This window comes from Petaurus breviceps, unplaced genomic scaffold (genome assembly GCF_028583685.1).
Source record: "Petaurus breviceps papuanus isolate PSGF00001 unplaced genomic scaffold, PetGlider_PUasm1.0 90919, whole genome shotgun sequence".
NCBI lineage: Eukaryota > Metazoa > Chordata > Mammalia > Diprotodontia > Petauridae > Petaurus > Petaurus breviceps.
Window position 1 is genome coordinate 35,539,338 of NW_027187378.1, and position 23,910 is coordinate 35,563,247.

At 41.2% G+C, this 23,910-nt stretch overlaps 1 protein-coding gene across 2 annotated transcripts; it reads right to left on the reverse strand.

Annotated features, from left to right (window-relative positions):
• Positions 1-1,461: 1,461 nt before the first annotated feature.
• Positions 1,462-21,339, reverse strand: POMK (protein O-mannose kinase). Of its 2 annotated transcripts, XM_069075791.1 has the most exons (4): positions 20,818-21,339; positions 19,064-19,335; positions 10,348-10,656; positions 1,462-5,575 (listed from the first exon to the last, which is right to left on the reverse strand). In XM_069075791.1, exons 3-4 carry the CDS (start codon positions 10,648-10,650, stop codon positions 4,805-4,807), a joined length of 1,074 nt encoding a protein of 357 aa, XP_068931892.1. In that variant the 5' UTR covers positions 10,651-10,656; positions 19,064-19,335; positions 20,818-21,339; the 3' UTR covers positions 1,462-4,804. The 2 variants fall into 2 exon arrangements, with proteins under 2 accessions (XP_068931892.1, XP_068931893.1); XM_069075792.1 differs by lacking the exon at positions 19,064-19,335.
• Positions 21,340-23,910: the final 2,571 nt, after the last annotated feature.

Sequence of the window (23,910 nt, forward strand, 5' to 3'; positions counted from 1 at the left end):
ATGTTGAAAACTAAAAATAAATAAATAAAATACAGAAGAAAAAAAAACATGAGAAAAAAAAAGAATTCAGTGTAGGGGTAGCTAGGCAGTGTAGTGGATAGAGTGATGGTTCTGGAGCCAAGAGGACCTGAGTTCAAATTCAGGCTCAGACACTTACTAGCCATGTGACCCTGGGCAAGTCACTTAACCCCAATTGCCTCAAAAGAAAAAAAAAATTCAGTGTAAACTAAAAAAACACCTGATTTAGCAGTAGAGTACCTGAATGTAAAATCTCAGCTTTGTATGACAATAGACAGAGCATTGGGCTTGTTGTCAGGCAGACTCAAGTTCAAATTCTACCTCAGACACTTCCTAGCTCTGTAATGAATGCCAGGTAAGTAACTTAACCTCTCTGGGCCTCTATTTCTTCATCTAGGAAATGAAGATTAAAAGCACCTATCTAACAGGGATATTGTGTCGACCAAATGAGATAAGATATGGACAGCTTTGCAAACCTTAAAGCCTATATAAATGTCAGCTAATCATTACCACCATCGCTGCCATCATTGTTACCTGTGAACGCTTGGGCAAGTCTCCCTGGAATCTGTTCGGTCATCATTAAAATGATCTCTAAGGTTCTTTCCAATTCTGAATCCTCTGGTCCTGTGGAGTGGTAAAACACATTGACTTTCAGTGTCTTTCTGAAGCCTGTTGGGTCACCTGGCTATCTGAAATCACTTAAAGTCACAGCCCATAAGGTTTATCTCAAACATGGCACTGGAAAGGACCTTCAAGGCCATCTGGTACAACTCTCTCATTTTACAGGTGAGGAAATAAGGTCCAGACCCGCTGAAGAGCTGGCATTTAAAAGATAAGCAGTTTAAGTGACCTGCCTACATCACACTGGGAATAAGGAATCAGGTTGGGGTTTGAAGACAGGCCCTCATACTTCCTATCATTCTCCATTCTCAACGACCTCTGAACTACAGGCACCAAAGTCCTGGAGTGCACACATTTATATTAAAAAAGCAACAATGAAAGAAGCAGGAATTAAATTATTCAATGCCAATGTGTTAATTCAATTCAATAATTGAATTGACAGAATTTTAATACTGAGCCATCATCTTCTTCTTCTAAAGATCACATTTATTTATGACAAGACTAAACACAAGGAAGTTGTGAATTTCTACTTATGTGCTTTGAGCAGAACATGAACTGTCTCATATGACTTAGTTGGTAACATTTTCTTTGCAAAAAAAACATTTCAAATCAGCTCAAAAGAGTATAACAATTCACCTGGATTTCCTGGCTTGTGGCTTTGGCAGGCAGCCTGAAAGAAATGTTTGCACCTGGACTCACAAAGGTCTTGGGAGAAGGAAGGAGTGAGAAGGGGGAAAAGTCTCTCCTTTATTTGTAATATTTTTAAACTTACAAGTTTGAAGCTTGACAATATTACTTGAGTAGAAAAGACTGAATGTTAAGAAACAGGAAGCACTGACTTTATAGTGACAGAAATGAACAGGAAAAAATTACAGCATGAATACATTAAATTACATCCCACAGGTAAAATCAAATTGAGCCTCCTGAGGGCAATTCCATCTAGAACTAAAGGGAAGGGGCACAGTGACTGATGGTGATGTTTTTTAAGCCATTAAATGTATACCTATGTACTTTTGGCAGGCTCAAACTCATATTTACTGTGACCCAGGTAATCTGTTGCACAGGATTTGGGTACTTGCCACAGGTGAGCATCAAGAGGTGGTATCATCTTAAGTGACTGTCAAAGATCATAGATTTGGAGCTAGAAGGAAATTTAAAGGTCATGGCATCCAACACCCTCATTTCACAGATGAAGTGACAGACAGAACTTACTCTCCCCCGAGATCCCTTTGCTTAGTGTTCATTTCAGACTTGTTGCAGAAGAGCAAAACCTGTATCACTGGCTCTCCAACTTGGGAAGGCAACTTAAATTACTTGATTAATGATCATTAATGGGAATGAGAATCAATGAAAAAGAGGAAGATGGACCAATGGGAAAAGGATTCTTTAAAGGTTTTATTTAGTCAAGTCATGTGGACCACTACATTTCTTCTGGTAAATAAGACAGCAACATTGACTTCTCATTCTTGTTGACTAGTGATAGCAGGTCTTTTGGGACATTCAGAACCCGGCTCTAAGAACAGTGGTTTTAGAAGCATGGTTTGGGGGCAGCAGCACCATTGAGATCACCATAGGATTTAGCGTTAAAATATTTCCATTCCCTTCTACTTCAAAAAGCTATCAGCTTTTGGTAATAATTCTGTTTTACTGACCAATAAAAATGATGTTATGATAGCCATCTTAACAAATATATAAAATTGTAACATACATGTACATATCATATATATATATAGAGAGAGAGAATTAATACAAGAGCTATATGTGACTTGATTAAATCAGTCCAAGTGGCAAGTGAACACACTCTGACAACTTCAACTTTATCACCAGTAAAAGGAAAGTTTTGGAGAAAAATGTTCTTTTCGTGATCTAGGCCATAGGTTCCCAAAGTGGGTGATACTGCCCTTGGTGGGCACTGGAATAATGCGGGGAGTAGTAGTAGTCTCGGGTGCAATTTGGGGGCATTGAATAAAAATAAGGGGGCAATGGAAGCCTAAGGAAAGAAGAGAAGAAAATTCTGAAAAACTATTCATACATATTTCATCTGTTGTGTAATAGGATTACAATTATAGTGATTACATTATTTTCCAAACAAACACACAAAATGCAAGTTATAACCAATCAGTCATCAAGTCTGCTTACAGGTCTTAACAAGCAAGTATTAGCAGGTGAGCTTGTCATGCATTGTCAGGAAGTCCAGCATGCATGAGCAGGAATATGTACATGTCATGACTTGTTAACAATATGATACTATATGGTTACATGATACAATATTGTGTCACCAAAATTTTAATGCAGAGAAAAAAAACACGAATTTACAATAAATTATTAAATTTAAGATGTATCATTTTTTGAAATGATGCAAATTTTAAAAAACACTAAAGAGTTAAAGAAAGTAGATTTTCAGGGGCTGCTGAATAATTTTTTTTAATTAAGAGGGTGGTGGGCCAAATAAGTTCAATCTAGACAATAAAAAACCAATCCTCTTGCACATAAATAGTTCTTATACTTCTACAATTCCTTCCTCCTATGCAATGGATGCTGATGCTTCAGTGGGAATTACCTCAGAAGTGATCTGTGCACTTACAGTCTTTGGGGGACAATGCAAGGATGGGTACCCAAATGTCTCATGAAAGATCTCCTCATTATCTTGAGGCTTAGGGTGAAAACTGCTACTTCTCTACAGTTGGTTTCACTTAAGAGTGAGAACATCAGGTGCAGCTAGGTGGCACAGTGATTAGAACACCAGCCCTGGAGTCAGGAGGACCTGAGTTCAAATCCAGCCTCAGAAACTTAACACAACAACTAGCCTTGTGACCTTGGTCAAGTTGCTTAACCCCAACTGCCCTCCAAAAAGCAAAAAAAAAAAAAAAAAAGAGTGAGAACATCAAAATGGCTTTGGTTCCATTCCTGTGGCAGTGTATCAGTTAGGTCTTTGGAATAATATTACTTAGTTCTCTAAAACTCCAATGTGAATACTGCCTCCAGCAATGCAGATCTCAATCCATCCATAGATACCCATCTTATATGGCTCTTATCTGTGTCCTCCCATAAAGTCTCCATAGGGAGGGGTACACAGGATATGCTGGGGGCCTTCACCTTATTCACTTAACATTCCAAGAATACTAATGGAGCATATGAACTGTCCATCCACCATCAGCTGCCTCTTGCTCTCAACCATCTCCTTTTTCAAGTATACATTAGGAATACCAATGAATAACTTAAACATTAATAATGGCATAAAAATTGTGTGATTCATCAAAACTTTTGCCACTTTTTTTTCTGACAGAAGGAAAAAGAAAGGGGCCAGGTGGGAAAGAAAGCCATTTTATATAACTCTTGATCCATTCATTAATTGGCATTGCCCCTCCTTCCCAGCCCCACCCCCTCCTTCTTACCCAAATCATCACCTAACAACCAACATTCTATGATGGGAATGAACTTGTTGGCTAAGCTTGTCCTTTAAGTGTGCAAACACATAGAGTCCATTTCTACATCCACCCTTCTGGCTTTGTAAGACCAATCAGAAAATGCTATTTGGTGGCCTTGATTTTAAGAACCCAGAGTGATGGCCTCATCCCAATGAGGTGTGCAATTGAGTTAGTATGATTTTTATAAATTCAATTAGTCAAGACCAGGGTATTTAAGATTCTGCACTACTCTGTTTTCTTTCCTTTAGCTGTCTACCTCTTAGGTATGGCTTAAGTCCCTTGTCCTTCCCCTAGGGGGGTGATCTGAAAAAGGCATTGGAAGATAGATTTAAAATAGGATCCAAAGATCATAGATTTAAAAAAGGAAACAGAGCTTATAGAGGTCATCTTGGCCAACCCCTTCATTTTACAGATAAGGAATCTAAGGTCCAGAAGAAGTAACATGACTTACCCAATTAATATCACAAATCTGCTAAGTGGTAGAACCAGGGTGAGAACCCAGGAAACCAGGGGCACTGACTCTAAATTCAGTGTCCTTTCCATGTCTTCTACACACATCTCCCCTTCTCCCCCCCAATTTTCATTTATCAACTCAATGGTTACAAGATGACTGAAAGCAACCATCTGGGTGCAGTCGAAGAAAACCACAACAAAAACACAAAATGTCAGCTGAGAAAAGCAGCTTATATTTTTCCATTAGATCATCAGGGCCCACCTCTCACTGTTGAGTCTCGTTTTCACAACATTTCTCTTACCCCAGGCATGACTGTGTCTCTAAGAGAATTTAAAACCTGTCGGTAAGTGTCTAGGACCACCTGGGCTGAAGGCCTTTCCTCTGGATTCTTCTTCTTACATGCCTGGTGGATCTCAAACAAATGGAACCTGACAACGTCACTCCCTTCCACGTGCCCCAGAAGAAAACTGGAGACATCAGGTATTTTCCAGATGTCTGTCTTCTCATCATATGGCGGCATTCGTTCATCATCAAATGGGGTTTCCTCTCTATAAGGCCACAGTTGCTCAGGGGCTACAAATTCCCCCAGAAGTTCCCTGTGGCCACATTTGATCAGAGTCCCGTTGTTCTTGTTGACAATGGGCAAGGCATCTAGGTCATTTGCCACAATATTAAAACTGCTTGTCAACAAGTACTGAGAAAGCATTTTGTCTAAGTCATTTGAGTCACACATCACCAATGTACCCAGGGGACTAGTGTGTAAATAGTTAATGATATTTACATAGTTAATTGCCAGTTTCAATCTGTGATGCCAGGTGTTCAAGCTTTGATATTTAGGGAGGTTTAATGTTTCTTCCAGGGTCTTCAAAGTACCTAAGGGATGATATTCGGTAAGAAGAATGCCATCATCTTCACAATAGCCAATCAGCAGGACGACGTGTTCGCTTTGCAAGGATTTCAGCATCTTCACACCATGAAGGAAATCTTCTTTCATCTCTGGCCTGGTGAGCTGGGAAAGTGCAACTTTCTGTTCCTTCCATTCAGAAAGAAAGACCTGAAACCAAGCGAAAAACAAACATTTTGTATGTTAATAAGGAGAGAAGCACCCTCACTGGGTATGTAGTAAGCAATGGGACAGAAATACTGTTCATAAATTTCTAAGTGTGGCACAGAAGGCTGTAATTAAATTCTGGTTCTCAAGTAAACCATGATGTAGCCCTCTTATTAACTTTCAGTACCACAATGTAGGTTTCAGATGCTCAAGCTGGCCATATAAGGGGCATTATCTACCATAATGAGCAGGTCATTGGACATATGTACTATACAAGATCAGACCTTTGTGAGGTTTTTAAAAAACACCCACAACTTTTAGGAATTACTTGAATTTAATTTTTTAGCTCTGGTGCTCTGCTTAAATTAGGATTTGAGGAGAAAGCCTCTTTTTAAAAATTTTTTAAAATTTTTTTGAGGAAGACTCTTCAGAGGAAAAAAAAACATTTAACTTTTAAAATCATTTTAGGAACTTTTAATTGGAAGTATTTTTCAGTTTGTTTTTCTTTTGTCTAAAGACTACTTCACCATCTTCTATTTTCTTGGGAAAGAACCCAAAAAAACAAAAAAACCTCCTAGGTACTTAATATGGTCTAGAAAGTTATTAAGCAGATTTTCTTTTTAAAAGTTTATGGGTTAGGGGCGGCCAGGTAGCACCGAGCACCGGCTCCAGTGTCAGGATTGACCTGGAGATCAAATCCCGGGCTCAGACACTTAGCACCCACCCAGAAACACCTGGCCGAGTAACCTTGAGCAAGTTACTTAACCCTAATTGCTTAGGGGCGGCCAGGTGGCTCAGCGAGTAAGAGCACTGGCTCCAGTGTTGGGACGACCTGGAGATCGAATCCCGGGCTCAGACACTCAGCACCACACCCAGAAATAACTGGCCGTGTAACCTTGAGCAAGTTACTTAACCCCGATTGCTAAAAAAAGTTTATGGGTTAGGCCTCAGACACTTAACACTAGCCTTGGGACCTCAGGCAAGTCACTTAACCCTAATTGCCCTGCCCTCCCCTCTCCAAAAAGAAAAAAGTTTATGGGATTGCGACTGGGAAATAAGGTATACAGGCAATGGGGTATAGAAATCTATCTTGCCCTACAAGAAAGTAAAGGGGAAGGGGGATGGCCCCATAGGGCAGACTGGAGGAAGGAGTAATCAGTATGCTTGCCATCTTGGGTTGGGGGGACGGCGCAGAGGAGAGATGGGGAGAAAATTTGGAACTCAAAATCTTGTGGAAATGAATGTTGAAAACTAAAATAAGGGGTGGCCAGGTGGCGCAGTGAGTAAGAGCACGGGCCCCAGAGTCGGGATGACCTGGGATTGAATCTGGGCTCAGACACTTAGCACCACACCCAGAAATAACTGGCCGTGTAACCTTGAGCAAGTTACTTAACCCCAATTACTTAAAAAAAAAAAAACTAAAAATAAATAAATTGGAAAATATCATTCAAAAAAAGGAAATCAGTGCCTTTTTACATGTAGTTGGGAAAAAATAAAATATTATTTAAAAAAAAAAAGTTTATGGTTGTATTCCTAACCCCACCCTTGCTATAGGAGCAGCAGCAGGCACTGAGCAGAACCCAACCAAGGCTGCATAGACCCTCACCCTCCAAATATCAGTGGACACCAGCTGGGAGCAAGTCCTAGCTCTGATACCTTTGCCTTCTGGGCAAAGTGATGAACTTCTCTGGGCCTATTTGCTCATCTCTACAAAGATAATAACAACAATAATAATAAGGCATATATGTGTTTACTATGTGCCAGGTACTAAGAACAACAATCTTTAGAATTATCATCTCATTTGATCCTCACAACAACCCTGGGAGGTAGTCACTATTATTATCCCCATGTTACAGATAAGGAAACTGAGGCAAATAGAGGTTACATGACTTATCCACAGTTACATAGCTAAGTAAGTTCTGAGGTTGAATTTGAACTCAGGTCTTCCAGACTCCAGGCCTGGTGCTCTAACTCGTAAGGCAGCTATAGCTCCTGGCCTGCAGACTGTAGGGGAACCAAGCACCAGTCGGAGGGGTAATTGCTCTTGCTTTAACCTGCTTGGATCTGGATTGCAGTCTAGGGTGGAGGTCCTGGGGTGTGTGTTCAGCTTGCCAGAGCGTGTGGAGGCCTCAGAGAGGGCACCCATCTAATACCTCCAGCAGCTGAGAAAACCAAGCATTTGGGACGAAAGCTCCCTTGTCTGGTGGCAGAGTCCTACTGTGGCAAAAAGCCCAAAAGTCAAGTAACTGAGTGGCAATATGACCAGGCAATGGAAACAAAGCAAACAGAAGAATCCAACATTAGACTCCTCTTTTGGGGACAAAAAGATTCAAAGCATGGAACAGGAGGAAGACAGTGAAGTCAGAACTCCTGCACCAAAAGCTTCAAAGGAAAATACAAGCTGGTTACAGGCCATAGAGGACCTTAAGAAGCAGATAAGAAAAGTGGAGGAAAAATTGGGAAGAGAAATGAGAACCATGCAAGAAAATTATGAAATGAGAGTCAACAACCTGACTGAGGAAAATAACACCTTAAAAAATAGACTAACTCAAATGGCAAAAGAGGCTCAAAAAGGCAATGAGGACAAGAATGCCTTAAAAAGCCAAATTTTTCAGATGGAAAAACAATCTCAAAAGTTCACTGAGGAGAATCATTCCTTCAGAATTAGAATGGAGCAAATGGAAGCTAATGACTTTATGAGAAATCAAGATGCTGTTAAACAGATCCAAACAAATGAAAAAATAGAAGGCAATGTGAAATATCTCATGGGAAAAACCACTGACCTGGAGAACAGATCCATGAGAGATAATTTAAAAATTATTGGACTACCTGAAAGCCATGATCAAAGAAAGAACCTAGAAATTATCCTCCAAGAAATTCTCAAGGAAAGCTGCCCTGATGTTTTAGAACCAGAAGGCAAAACAGAGGTTGAAAGAATCCACGGATCACCTCCTAAAAAAGATCCCAAAAAGAAAACTAGGAATATCATAGCCAGTTTCCAGAATTCCCAGATCAAGGAGAGAATCCTACAAGCAGCCAGGAAGAAACAATTTGAATATTGTGGAAACACAATCAGGATAACCCAGGATCTGGCAGCTTCTATACTGAGGGATCAAAGGGCTTGAAATGTGATATTACAGAGGTCAAAGGAGCTGGGATTAAAACCAAGAATCACCTTCCCAGCAAAACTGAGTATCATGTTCCAGGGGAAAATATGGTCATTCAGTGGAATAGAGGACTTTCAAGCATTCTTGCTGAAAAAACCAGAGTTGAATAGAAAATTTGACATTCAGATACAAAAAGCAATAGAAGCATGAGAAGGTAAACAGGAAAAAGAAATCATAAGGAACTTATCAAAGGAAATTCCTACATGGAAAAACAATAATTGTAACTGATGAAACTTTTGTCAGTATGAAAATAGTTGAAGGGAATAGAAATATATATATGTGTGTGTGTGTATACATATATGTGTGTGTCTATATCAGAGGGTATATGGGCATAAGAATACATATGTGAATGTGTGTATTTATGTTTACAGGTATGCATAGATAGAGGGCACAGGACCAATTCAATAGGAAGGGATTATACTTAAAAGGTGAAATTAAGAGGTGAGAGAGGAATATAATGAGAGGAGATGGGGACAGACAGAATGGGGTAAACTATCTCACATAGAAGAGGCAAGGGAAAATGGTTACAATGGAGGGGAAGAATAGGAAGACAAAAGGGAATGGGTCAACCTTATCCTCATTGAATTTGGCTTGGGGAGGGAATGAAATATGCACTAAATATGGTATCTCACCCTACAGGAGAGTAGGGGGGAAGGGGATGAGAGGGGGAATGATGGAAGGGAGGGCAGGCTGAGGGGAGGGAAGTTAGAAGCACCCACTTTTGAAAAGGTACAGGATCAAAGTAGAGAATAGAACAAGTGGGAGGTGGGATAGGAGGGAGGGAAATATAGTCAGCCTTTTACAATATATCTACTATGTTAATGTTTTGCATTAGCTACACATGTACAACCTATACTGAACTGCTTATATTCTCAGTAAGGGTGGGTGACAAGGGAGGAAGGGAATGAATCTGGAATTCAAAGTTTTAAAATCAAATATTCAAATATATATGTATGTATGTATATATATATATATGTGTGTGTGCATATATATATATATATATACACTATTATCAATACTATTTTACATGTAATTGGGAAAAAGATATACAGGCACTGGGGCATAGAGATCCACTGGAAATGTCAAAAGGGGTATGGGAGAAAATATGGGAGAGAGCAGATTGGAGGAGGGGATATCCTGTGGGACTGCTATTTGGGGGCTGTAAGTAGGGGGAAAAAGGGGAGAAAATTTGTAACTCAAAATCTGTTGGAAATGAATGATGTAAATCAGAAGTTAATAAAGCATTTAAAAAAAAAAAAAGAAGGAAGGCTCATCTAGGTATCAAAGAGGCAGTCTGAGAACTGCCTCGGCCTGCTTTTTGTTGGATCCCAGTTGCTACTAATTGAAATTCTCCATGTCCAAAGGAGCCTCCACCAAAGTTCTTTTTTCTAGGTTTGCCCTTGTTTCCCAGCTCACTGCAAAGCTAGGCTAACCATTCCCTTGGAGGGAAATTCATTCAACAAAGGTCTAGTAAACACCTTCTGTGTGGCACATCCCCATAGTGTAGGGTGCTAGGAATGAACAGACAAAAGTCACACAGTTGCCTGCCCTTAAGGAGCTTACATTCAATTTTGAAAATAACAGTCTCATCCTGAGAATGGAACTTACCCTTTTCACAGCTCCTTCCCCAACACGTTTCAGCTTTCTGACTCCTGTTCTCAGGGATTCACAAGACAACCAAGGGGAACAATTTTTCATCTGTCCCATACGGAAGGTACCAAAGGGACATCGACGGGACTCCATGCCAGAGGGCGGAGGAGAAACAAAAACATGATCAAGGTAGAGATAGAGAAGGATGTTCATCAGGACCATCACGAGCAACAGAAGGGCAGCTGGTGGGATGGGGATTTCTCTTTGGGAAGGACCTTTTTTACTCCCCTGCAGTTTCTTTTCCATGTTGTTATCTTCCATGCTTCCCTAAAAGACAAAAATGAACCAAAAAATGGCCTGGTCAATTTTGCATTGTTTCCCTATCATGAAAGTACAGATTAAAAAGACTGCTTCATGGGCCTCAAATTCCCACAGTATGCTCTGCATTCAAATAATAATTATAAGAGTTAGCATTTATAGAGTTGCACTAAGGTTTGCAAAGTGCCTTACTTATGTTATCCTCATTGGCCCTCATGCCCCTGTGGGGTAGGTGTTATTATTATCTGTGTTTTACAGATGAAGAAACTAAGGCTGGGAGATTTTAAGTGATTTGTCTGGGTCACACTATTATTGAGCTTCTGAAGCTAAATCTGAACTTAGGTCCTTCTGACTCCCATGTTCAGCCCTTTTGGACACCTCGATGCCCAAGAGCAATGTGAAAAGTAGATCTCAAATTAACCCGAGAGGCAGGAACCCACAGAGAATTCAAAGTCATTTATTCATCTGCTGCGACCATGAAATTTATTCTTTGTCAGAGGTGCCCAAGGCAGAAAAAGGTCAGGTAACACAGGCTAATAATGTACCTCTTCTACTTTCTCAAACTCCCAGGCAGATTACCTGTGTAGTTTTCTCTCCCAAACAGATGGGTGGTCTGCCGCTACCTGCCTTCCCTTGGTAACCACCATTTTTGTACACAGCAGCCTTCAACAGGCATTACCATATACTCCTGAAACCTGGGATGGCAAATCCACTGCATGGGTGGGCCTGTGCCTGGCAGAGTTGTTCTGGGTGTTGGAGGCCGATATTAGTCCAATTTGTGGATCGCATCCTGGATTCATATACCAGCCATGATCCACACCTGCTCCTTCCAGCTCTATCTCCTGTTTCAATGAAACCTCCAGACTAAACAGAGGGTCTTACATGTTTCCCTCTGACTATAGTTGCAATGCACCTGGGTGTGCTGCAGATAAACACACACACACACACACACACACACACACACACACGCTGTCCTCCCTCACTTCTACCTTGAGTCTGATTAGATTACTCAGTCTAACTCCATCCTCACATGGGACCAAAGCCTTACATTCATCTTGCTTTTCTTTCAATTCCTGACCCTCCTGAAATGGGACTGGGTATCCTTTCCCTGGGGGATGTAAACCCTAGCAATTCAGAGGCTAGGAAAAAAATAATTACCCCCAATGTTCTCTCACTTGTACCCCATGGAGAAGGAACCATATGTATAAAACTATTTATAGCAGCTCTTCTTTTTTTTAATTTTTTAATGTTTATTTTTAGTTTACATCATTCATTTCCACAAGATTTTGAGTTACTAATTTTCTCCCCATTTTTCCCCTACCCACCACCCCAAAACAGCGATCCCACTGAATATCCCCTCCCCCAATCTATAGCAACTCTTCTTGTGTTAGCAAAGAACTGGAAACCATGGCTAAACAATTTGTTGGTAATGGCAAATGACTGTATTGGAATATTATTGTGTCATAAGAAATGATGAGGGGTGGCTAGGTAGAGCAGTGAATAGAGCACTGGCCCTGAAGTCAGGAGAACCTGAGTTCAAATACAGCCTCAGACACTTAATACTTACTAGCTGTGTGACCTCAGGCAAGTCACTTAACACCAAATGCCCCGCCTTCCACCCTCCAAAAAAAGCAAAAAATAATTTTTTTTAAAGAAAGAAATGATGAAATGGGTGGTTTCAGAAAAACATAGGAAGACCTGATAGGGGAACTAATGCAAAGGGAAGTGAACAGAACCAAACAATCTATACAATAACATCATACAGAAAAACAACTTTGAAAGTCTTGAGAACACTGATCGATTCACGATTCCAGAACATTTATGATAAAGCATGCTTTTTTTGATGGCTCAAGATACAGAATGAGTCATACCTTTTAGGACAGAGCTAACATGGGAATTTTTTTTAATACATGCATTTTTTTAATACAGAGAAGAGAAAAGAAGACAGAAAGAAGCACGGACAAGTAGGATGGCTCTAGATGCTAAAGACTGAAGTTATTACATACTTAAAAAGAAAAGCAAGGTATAAATAACATAAGTAATGGGCTGGCACGATGGATAAAGTGCTCAATCTGGAGTCAGGAAGAACTGACTGCCAGTATAACCTCAGACACTTTTTAGCTGTGTGACCAAAGTAGCAGTAATAATAACAGTAGTTAATTAACATTTGTATAGTGTTTACTCTGTACCAGGCATTGTGCTAAGAGCTTTATAAGTCACTTAATTTCTATCTGTCTCGGTTTCCTCATCTGTGAAATGGGCACAAGAATAATATCTACCTCCCAGAGATGTTATGAGACAATATTTGTACAGACCTTTGCAAACCTTGAAGCACTAAATAAATGCTAACTATCTTTATTACTATTATTATTATATCTGCAGTTTCATTCACAACCCTCTTTTTCTGTTCTACTACAAATAAGAGAATGCCCACTTTATTTGGCCTTTGTTCAGTGGGAAGGGGGAAGGGACTTGTTCACCATATGTTCAGTTGTTTTTCAATCATGTCACTCTTCATGAGTCCATACCTGGTAAAGATATTGGAGTGATCTGGCATTTTCTTCTCCAATTCATTTACAGAGGAGGCAACTGGGGCAAATAGGTTAAGTGACTTGCCCAGGGTCACACAGCTAGGAAGTGTCTAAGGTCAGATTTGAACTTAGGAAAGATGAGTCTTCCCGACTCCAGTACTGGGCACTGCCACTCTTGTTCACCATAGGTACCTGGTATACGTAAATTATCTGAGATGATCTCTAAGGACTTGAGCTCTGCATGTCTATACCCACTGTGGCAGAAGAAGATATATCCTAATCACATTCCTAGGAATGTCTATTCATATTAGATGTTAAACCCCTTGAAGCTGGAATGACAGGTTTAATTTTGAGGGACAGTGTAGTTCAACAGAAAGAACAATGGAATCAAATTCCTCTGCAGGAATATCATTACTTAGCTAGGTTACTGAGAGCCAGTGCTGGAGCCTCAATTTTCTCACCTATAAAAGGAGGGTCATGATGCTTGCACCCTCTTATAGGGTTATTATAAGAAATCTTTTTTTTTTTTTTAAAGCAATTGGGGTTAAGTAACTTGCTCAAGGTTACACGGCCAGTTATTTCTGGGTATGGTGCTGAGTATTTGAGCCCAGATTTGATCCAGGTCATCCCGACTCTGGGGCCCGTGCTCTTACTCACTGCGCCACCTGGCCACCCCTAAGCAATTGGGGTTAAGTAACTTGCTCAAGGTTACACGGCCAGGTGTTTCTGGGTGGGTGCTAAGTGTCTGAGCCCCGGATTCGATCTCCAGGTCTTCTCAACACTGGAGCCGGTGCTCTTATTTGCTGTGCTACCTGGCCGCCCTGGGGAGAGAAATCTGTGAGCCTTATAACAATAGTCAATGGAAAAATTGATCAATCTGGGAACAGAGGACCTGGGTTCCAATCTCTGCCCTTCCATACACTGCCTGAGTGAGTCTATGGCCCTTGCTCTCCTCATGTCTAAAATGAGGCAGTAAGACCAGCCTTCTCAGGTCCCCTCCAGCTCTGAATCTGAGACAACATACCATGGCAGACTGGGCTCCGGACTCTCCATTCTCACTTTCCTCATCTGTAAAATGAAGTTGGTCTCAATGGCCGCCAAGGTCTCTTCCCAGATCTAAATCAATGATTCTATGATCCTTTTTTGAGGGACAGCTAGGTGGTACAACCAGATAGAACTCTGGGCCTGGAGTCAGGAGGACTCATCTTCCTGAGGTCAAATCTGGCATCAGACACTTACTAGCTGTGTGACCCTGGGAAAGTCACTTAACCCTGTCTGCTTCAGTTTCCTCATCTGTGAAAAGAACTGGAGAAGGAAATGGCAAACCACTCCAGTATCTTTGCCAAGAAAACCCCGAATGGGGTCACAAAGAGCAACTTGACTCAAGCAACTCAACAACAAAATGATCCTTTTATCCTACAGAAATGTAAACAATTACCTTTGTGTTCCCAGCACCTTACACAGTGCCCTATATAGGACACCTACTTAATAAATATTCGAGGAAGTAGATTAATGCCCTGTTCTGAATCCTCTTACTAAACTAGGGTCATGTTTCTCCTCCTAAGCAAAATATTCTGTTCCATTATATTAAATCAATCAAGAAGCATTCATGAAACACCTACAATATGCCAGGCATTGTGCTGGGCTCTCAGATATAAAGATGAAAAATGAAACAGTCCCTACTGGCAAGGAACTTACATGCTACGAAGGGGACAAGTATGCACATAACTATGTATAGATTTAACATAAAGAGAATAAATATAAAGTCATTACAGACAAGGTAATTCAGGAGGGAGGGAGGAGCAGCATGGTCAAGTTCTCCATAAACTGTATGGAAATGGAGTGCCTTCATTCATTCACACATGATCTGTACACTCCCTTTGTCACAACATGCAATTTTTCTCAGCACATTCCATTCAAAAGTAATGCTTTCAACACATACTTGACTAGTTCCCTCCCTGTCATTGTCCTCAGAGGAATCAATGTTTTCTTCTGCCAATAAATAGCCTGGGCACAGAGTGGGAAAGGCCTCCTCAGTGGTGGATAAATGAACCAGGTCTCAAGCTGGGGTCACTCTAACCACCACGTGTCACTGATCTCGTAAGGCCTCCAAAATGCCCCAGTGATAATATTACAAAGTATATACTCTAAAGAGATTAAAAAACAAAGGAAAAAGATTGTTTCTGGCACATAGTAGGCATTAGTATATAAGCACCTAAGTGCTTAATAAGTGCTTTCCTCATTTATTAAGCACCTAAGCACAATACCAAGCATGGGGAAACAAAAGAAGGCACCCCCTCCCCAAAAGAAATAAAAAAACCAATCCCTGTTCTCAAAGAACTTACAGTCTAATGGGGGAGACAACACAGATACACAATTAGGTTCAAATAAGATATATACAGGATAAATTGGAGATAATCACAGAGGGAAGGCACTAAGATCAAGGAGGACTGATGAAGGCTTCTTGCAGAAGGTTCAACTTTAGCTGAGACTTATAGGGAAGCCATGAGACAGAAAGGAGAGGAGGGAGAGGATTTTAGATGTGGGAGACAGCTAGTGACGATGCCCAGAGCCAGGAGATAGTGGGTCTTCAGTGAGAATAGCAAGAAGATAAGTGTCAGCGGATTGTGGAAAACATTTTTTAAAATTCACAGAACAGCAAAGATGGAAGTTTCAAAGAAACACAAATAAGACAGCTTTAAAATTATGAGGAATTTATTACATGATTAAAAAAAGAGGGAGGCTCTTGGGAGGAGAAAATCCATTTCAAATGCAATCCCCCTTTTTTCTCTGTGGAAATGCCCATTATTGTAACTGGTATTTGGTAAAGACAGAATAACAAAAAAACCTTTAAAAAATTGTCTTAACAACCTCTCTTCATTGCATCTCTCAAGAACAGGGCCCCTTTCCTTGAGTTGCAAGGACATCTACACATCCCCAACCTCTTACTATGTAGTTTTAATCAACCCTCTAGGGTTGGAGCCCACATCTTTCACTTGTTTACATTTGAACACAAGTAGGACACAGAAGACCAGACTTCCTCTGGTCTTAGAACCTTGACCAATGCCATTTACTCCTGAAGGCCTGGTGGCCCTAGCATAGGTTCATTAGTTTGGTTTGAGAGAACTAAAATGGTCTTCCACATCCTAAGAAGAATACCCAAGTTCTTTATCCTTGGGTTTCTTTTTTAAATTGATAAATTTTGCTTAAACAAATCAGTTCCTACTTCAGTTTCATACTACCTTGCAAGCAGCTGTAATCTCTATCAAGTCAAAGACAGGTTTCTGAATTTGGGTACTTTGTTCATTTGTCTAAGTCTATTCCATATCTATGACAGATGTTTGCTCCTGGGAGGTAATCTCAAACATCAGTCCCATGTGTTCTAAAATCCCCATTCTCCTATTTCAAGTAGATCTGAATAAAGGGGCTGTGGCCTGCTGAATCACAACCCTTTCATAAAGGGTCTATGCTTCCAGGCCCAAGTGAACATGGTTTCCTTGAAGATCCTCTTTGTATACTTGATAAGATTTTATTGACTCTGGCAAACTATCATGGCTTGTTTCTATTTTCATTCAGCTTGAGTTTCCAAAATATTAGCATATCATTTGGAACTGTGCCCCAAGAGTCATTCAGCAATGATACTGTGCCCCTTAAAAAGACCAAAGAAAGAGGAAAAGAACCCACATACAGAAAAATATTTATAGTAACTTTTATAGAGCAAAGAACTAGAAGCTAAGAGGGGACCCACCAAGAGTGAATGTCTAGGGGTGGCTAGGTAGTGCAGTGAACAGAGCACTGGCCCTGAAGTCAGGAGGACCTGATTTCAAATCTGACCTCAGACACTTAACACAAAAACTAGCCGTGTGACCGTGGGCAAGTCACTTAACCCCAAATGCCCTCCAAAAAAAAGCAAAAAAAAAAAATTAAGAGTGAATGTCTAAATAAAGTACAATATTGTAATATATGAAGATAATGGATTACTGTTATGTTAGAAGTAGTGGTGAAAGGGATGGGTTCAGAGAAACTTGGGAAGACTTGTATGAACTGATGCAGAGCAAAGTGAACAAAAACAGAAGAAAAATGTATACCACAAAAACAATGTTGTATGGGAACAGTCAGCTGGTGCAGTGAATAGAGCACGGACCCTGGAGTCAGGAGGACCTGGGTTCAAATGCAGCCTCAGACACCTCACACACACACACACACACACACACACACACACACACACACACACACACCCCTAGCCATGTGACCTTGGGCAAGTCACTTAACCCCAACTGCCCTCCAAAAAGACAAAAAAAAAACCAATGTTGTAGATACCTTTTAAAAACTTAAGAATTCTGATGAAATGACTGACCATGATTCCAGGGGACCATTGATGAAACTTGATAGCTTACTTTCTGACACAGAGATAAAATATTCAAGACATAGAATGAGGTATATGTCTTTATCATGGATAATGTAGGAATTTGTTTTGCTTACCTAAGTATATTCATTACAAAGGTTTTGTTTTTCTTTTTTTTTAAATTAGGGGAATCTTAGGGAGAAGAAAAAATGCTTGCTAATTGAAAAATAAAATAAATTTTTTTTTAAATAAGAGTAGATCAAAAAAGGTACCACTGATCCCATGAGCATGCTTTTGTGATTAAGTTACTTTTCATTCATGTCCAACTCTTCATGACCTCATTTGGGGTTTTCTTGGTAAAGACACTGGAGTGGTTTACCATTTCCTTCTCCAGCTTGTTTTACAGATAAGAAACTGAGGCATGCGGGGTCGCAGAGACAGTAAGTGTCTGAGACCAGATTTGAACTCATAAAGATGAATTTTCCTGTCTCCAGGTATAGCACTTTATCCACTGCACTACCTAGCTTCATTTTCTGTAGTCGTCCACATCTTTCTTAAGTGAATTTCCTTTGGTTCAATTTTCTTCTGTTTCTTTTTTTCCCCTTAATTTTTAAAGTGAGCTGTGGACTTTGGCTTAGGAAATTGGGGGTGGGGGTGGAGGGCAGTAACCTAAGGCAGATGTCCCTTTAGCTACCAGTTCATAGGAACATCCTCTCCTCCAGCTAACTTCCCTACTTAACAGCTTCCAATGAACCATTTCTTCTACATCAGCCTAGCTAACCAAAGGAGCTGGGGATGCAGGGGATGATGAGCAGACCCTCTCAGTCCAGTGTGTCAGGATGCTCCCCACCTACAGGCAGGAGGTGATACCTCCCAAGCCTAGTCCACCCTTCTATGGTGAAGACTTCCTGTTGAGACTAGATAAGTGGGGCCATACTGGCCACCCTTGGCCTAGAGGCTTGAGAGATCTCTTGGAACTTTGCTTCTCGTTGTTATGTTTTCCCTGGGGTGAGTCAAATTCCCTTTGGGTGTGTTCAAGGAAGAAGAGTAGGGGAGGGGGCGGCTAGGTGGCCCAGTGAGTAGGAGCGCCGACCCCAGAGTCTGGAGGACCCAGTTCAGGCCTCAGATACTTAACACCCACACGCAAAAAACTGGCCATGTAACCTTGGGCAAGTTACTTAACCCCAATTGCTTTAAAAAAAAAAAGAGTAGGGGAGGGATATCACGTAGTTGTGCCTTGCTGGCCTAGCTGGACAGCTTCCTGAACTCCCACCCTTCTTCATGAGTCCCCAGGTCAGCAAATCAAGCATTTTACAAACTGTGTTTTAAATAAATGCTTTAAATTTGTAAAAAAAAAAAAACATGTCTCCCATGGCTTAATTTCTCCACAGTTAGTTATCATCACCTTCTGCTGGATTCTCTTCAATCTCTTTACATGGTTTGAGTTTGTTGTGTTTTTTTGTTTTTTTCATTCTCTCCTTGCTAAGTGGATAACATAACCTAAAGGTCTGTGCTATGTAGCACATCCCAAAAGACACACCTGGGCTCCTCCTGGCAACACTGCACAGAAACCGGAAAGGCCACAAGTCTTCAAGGTGCACTGGCAATGCTCTATTCATGTAACGCTGTACTCATGAGCATCTCCGAAGGGCCCCTTCGTGAACATCTTCTGGTATCTGGCACATGACCTTCCAGTAGCCTGTGCCAGGAAGGTTTTCAATTCTTCTTCCTCAGGTAGAGCCAGTTTCACTTTCTAAGTGTTAGTTCTTCCAAGCACCAGTGTCCTCTTTAAGATGGGATCTCACCAGTACTCTGAATATAGTGGGTAAACAAGGAATGTTGTCAGAGGAATCAACAAGACCCTTTGGCTTCTTCAAGGCCTTGAAGCCAAAAGACATACTATTGATGGTGAAAGAGTAACTGCCTTCTCTAGCAGGTTTTTAAAAAGTCTAAATGACTCATAAAATTCAAACGCAGCTTTCCTGAGCTAAGAGGGAAAGAGTACTAGACTTTCCCAATACTTAGGAGAAAGTGGGGTCATAGGAGACTTGGAAGAAAACCCACAAATACCCAGGGGGTTGGTTATTTGTGGGTAAGATCACCAACCCTTTAAATGTATCTCACTGATACAGCCCAGCTTTAGAGAGGTAGTAAATGATGATGGAGATTTTTTTTTTGCTAAGATAGTATTATTGTTTCTATAACAAACTGATAAGAAACTCTGACAGACATCCTACTTTTTAAGGAGGTGTGGGATGCTCCCAGTATTTCCTGACAATGTTAATATGTATCTTGGTTTGCTTAACTGTTCCTGTTGTTTTTCTTTGCTATGAGGGAAGGTCCATGGTAAAGGGGCAAGAAGATACTTTAATAAGAGATTAAGATCACTGAACCCTATTTAAAAATAAAGTCTCTGACTAAGAATCCATATGGAAAGGCACTTAAGCAAATCTAACCCTAAGGTATTTAGTAGAAACTATTCTCTAACCTATATTTCCAGGGGCACCAGCTATTTACTCTCTCCCTCAAACTGGCTAGTCTCTCGAACAGTGCCCAGTGCTTAGTGCCTGGTAAACAGTAGGTGCTTAATGTTTGTTTGATTCTCTCCATTCCTCACACATAACTCTCCATCTCCAAACTCCATGCCTTTGCACTGGCCATCCTCTAAATCTGGGATGTTCTTCTTCCTTATTTCCCCTTCATAGGATCCCTCTCTCCCTCAGCTCAGGCAACACATTCTGCAAGAAATCTCTCCTGATTCCCCCTTCAACTGCTGGTGCCTTCCCTCTCAAACTACCTAGCACTAAACTATGAGTATGTTGGAATTTATATAGCAATTATCTGTATTTATGTAGGAACTGGTATACCAAATTATACATACACATATGTATATATGTATATGAGATAACTGTAAAGAATTTAGCCCAGTGCCTGGCAATATGCAAATGTAAGCTATTATTGGTTATCATCTGATCAGCATAGGAGCACACAAAAGGCACTTAATAAATGCTTGTTGACTAAATTATATAAGCATAAAAATAACATGGTAAGATAACAGATAATATGTATTTATATTTATGTGCTTGTTTCTCCCCATTTGGAATACAAGCCCCCTTCCACCATGGAGGAATTGTTTCAGTCTTTGTACTTGTATCCCTTAAGCCTAGACCAGCAATTCGCCAGACACGTCGTTCAAAAGCCTGATAAATTACGAATTGACAGATGACTTCCTCTCCCCTTCTCCCTTCCTTCCCCCCCCCCCCCAAGTACCCCCTCTCCACTCCTGCTTCTCACCTGTCATTTCGGATCAAAGCGTTTTCACCAGGCAGGTAGAAAAGAACCTGGAGGGCCAGAGCCTCTCCCTCCCCCAAGGCAGCATCACAAATGCACAATAACCTCTCCGCTGCGCTGGTCCCCGGCGAGTTGGAGCCCTAGGGTACGAGGGCGGAGCGCTGTGAGTGCGCTCCACAAAGCCAGCCAGCCCAGCGCATCCCTGCGCAGCGCCCGCACAGCGGTGCCCGGGGCTGGGCTCCTGCAAGAAAGTGCTGCTGCTGCTGCCGATGCTGTCCCTGCTATCGCTGACGCTGCAGCCACGACTCGACACTCAGCACCAACCCTGAGCCGCCTACTCTGAGTCTCCGCCTTTCCACCAAAATTCAACCCTTCTCGATTTTAACCAGCAGTCTATCTGGCCGCGGAGGCACCCCAGCATTCTCCGAGGTCCAACTTGCTTGGAAGTCTCCCTTAACCTTCCGGAAACCCCAGGCTTCCGGACACACTTCTACATCTTCTCAGATTACCCGGAAACCGCACCCCCTCCCCCCCATGTGACCTAGCTTTTGGCTTAGACTGAAAACTCCAGGTCCCTCTACTGTCCTAAATGGGCTAGACCGCCTCAAAACCAGCTGTTTTAAATCCTAGGTTTTAATAGGAGACCTGGGGAGTAAAGTATTACTGACAGTCCTCCTTTAGTGGTTTTGTGGTATGCAATGAAAATGAAATGGGGAACAGGGCCAGAATTTGACCCCATTTCTAGACCTCAATTCTAATTGAAATGTTTTATTGATAGTAACAGAGTTGCTTTCATCCTAAACTGTTTTCCTTTTCTTACTCCTTCAATTTTCTTTTGCTCACTTAGAAAGGACTCCCTCCTGATACTTTGGCAATCCCTGGCCACCCTTTCCAGCAGTGGTTGCATTTTCAGCCTTACCCACCCTTTCCCTTGAGGGAGAGAATGAAAATATTCCTCCCCATCGCCATTTCCAGATTCTCCCTCTACCACCTTTACTCAGTCACCTCTTCTCTGAAGTTCATTCAATTTATATTAAGCATCCAATTGACATTCTCATACCTATTCTCTACTGGCCCCTAGGACAGTCTTCTTTTCTCTTCAATTCCTTCTCTCCTCCTCAATGCCTGCCGCATTAGGAGGGGACCTTACATACATATTGATATTCCCTTAAGGATCTAACTTTTCATTTTCCATGACCACTCTACCTCAGCCGCACCAAGAGACAGTCAAACCCTTGATCTTACCACCACCAAGTGTCCTACTTCCATGTGTGAATTCTGAAATAACTTTATCTGATCATAATCTTTTATTATTCCATCTTTCCCTCTGCCTTACAACATCTAACCCTGTTCTTTCATACACTTTAACCCTTCCATGCTGCAGTTCTTTACCAGGTTATCATTCCTGCACTGGTTACACTCTCCTCCCTTCCCCATCTTGACATCTTTGGTGAACCAACTGAACCCTACACTGTTCTCTTCTTTTTAGTCCCTTGTTCCCTTATCTGATTATTGATCATGCATTGCATACCCTGACCTTAGATTACTCCTATCATCTACCACCTTCACTCCTATTCATATGATGTTAAATGAAGATAGAGAAAAATCACAAAACTATGCCAGCTGGGTCCACTACACATTTATTTAACTTAATCTCAACTGGGCCTTCACTGAAGCACTATAATTCTTTTATACCTCCCTATTCAATTCACTGGCACAGTGAGGTGGTGCAGTGAAAAGAGCCCTGGGCCTGGAATCAGGAAGACTCATCTTCATGAGTTCTAATCTGTCCTCAGACACTAGCTGTGTGACCCTGGGCAAGTCATTTAAACCCATTTGCCTTGGTTCCTCATCTGGAAAAGGAAATGACAAACCACTCCAGTATCTTTAACAAGAAAACTGCAAAATGAGGTCACCAATATCCTGAAATGGCTGAACAACAATAAATTTAATTCACTAATCCCACTCATCATAGCAGCTTTTCCAAACCCTTTCATCCCTTCTTAAATCTCCCATGACTCCCGGTCCTCTCACCCTCTCAGCTGAGAACCTTGTTTTCATATTTCATTGGCAGAATTGAGGCCATCAGCTGAGTACTTCCTCTTCTTTCCTTCTCAGTTGGGATCACTCAGTCCTCTCCAATGACCTCCTTCACTTATCACTGTCTCACATGAAAAGGTAAAAACCCCTCTACATGCACCAGTGAACCCATTGCATAGTTTCTTCTCCAGTAGATTTTCCCCTCTTTTAGCCCCATTCTATCACTTATCTGCAGTCTCTACCTGTCTACTGGCTGCTTCCCTAATGCCTAAAAATGCACCCATGTCTCCACCATACTAAAAAACACCTTCACATGAAAGATTATCCCCGCTAGCTATCATCCTATATCTCTCCTCTCTTTCCTGGCTAACCTCCTTGAGATAGATGTCTCCTATTAGTGCCTCCACTTCCTTTCCTCTGACTCTTTTAAACTCTCTTTAGTCTAGTTTCTGACCTCATCATTCAGCTGAAATTGCTCTGTCCAAAGTTAACAGATGATCTCTCAATCACCAGATTTAATGAGCTTTTCTCAATCCTCATTCTTTTTGACCTCTCTTCAGTCTGTGACAGTATCGATACCTGTATGATTGCTCTTTCTCCACCTATTTTCCAGGATCATCATTCAGGTCATTATTGCTAAGAGTGGATGTCCTACACAGTTCTATTCTGGGACTTCTCTTTTTCCTACATACTCTTTCACTCCACAATGTCATCACCCTCTATGGATTCAATCATCATCTCTAAGTAGATGATTCTCAGATCTGTCTGTCTAGCCCTAATTGCTCTACTGATCTGTAGTCTCAAATCTCTAACTGCCTATTGACATCTTAAATATCCACCACCCTGGTACAGTTCCTCACCTCAGCCCTGAACTATATAGTAATAGCCTTCTGGTTGGTCTCCCTCTCTTAAGTCTCTTCCCATTCCAGGTCATCATTCCTGTTTATCTCTGGTCTTTTGATCAGGAATACTTCTAAATCCTCTGTTTCATTAAAGATTCATCCCCTCTTCCCCTCATCCCCCACCATACAGGATTATACTTAGTTTTGTTGTTCA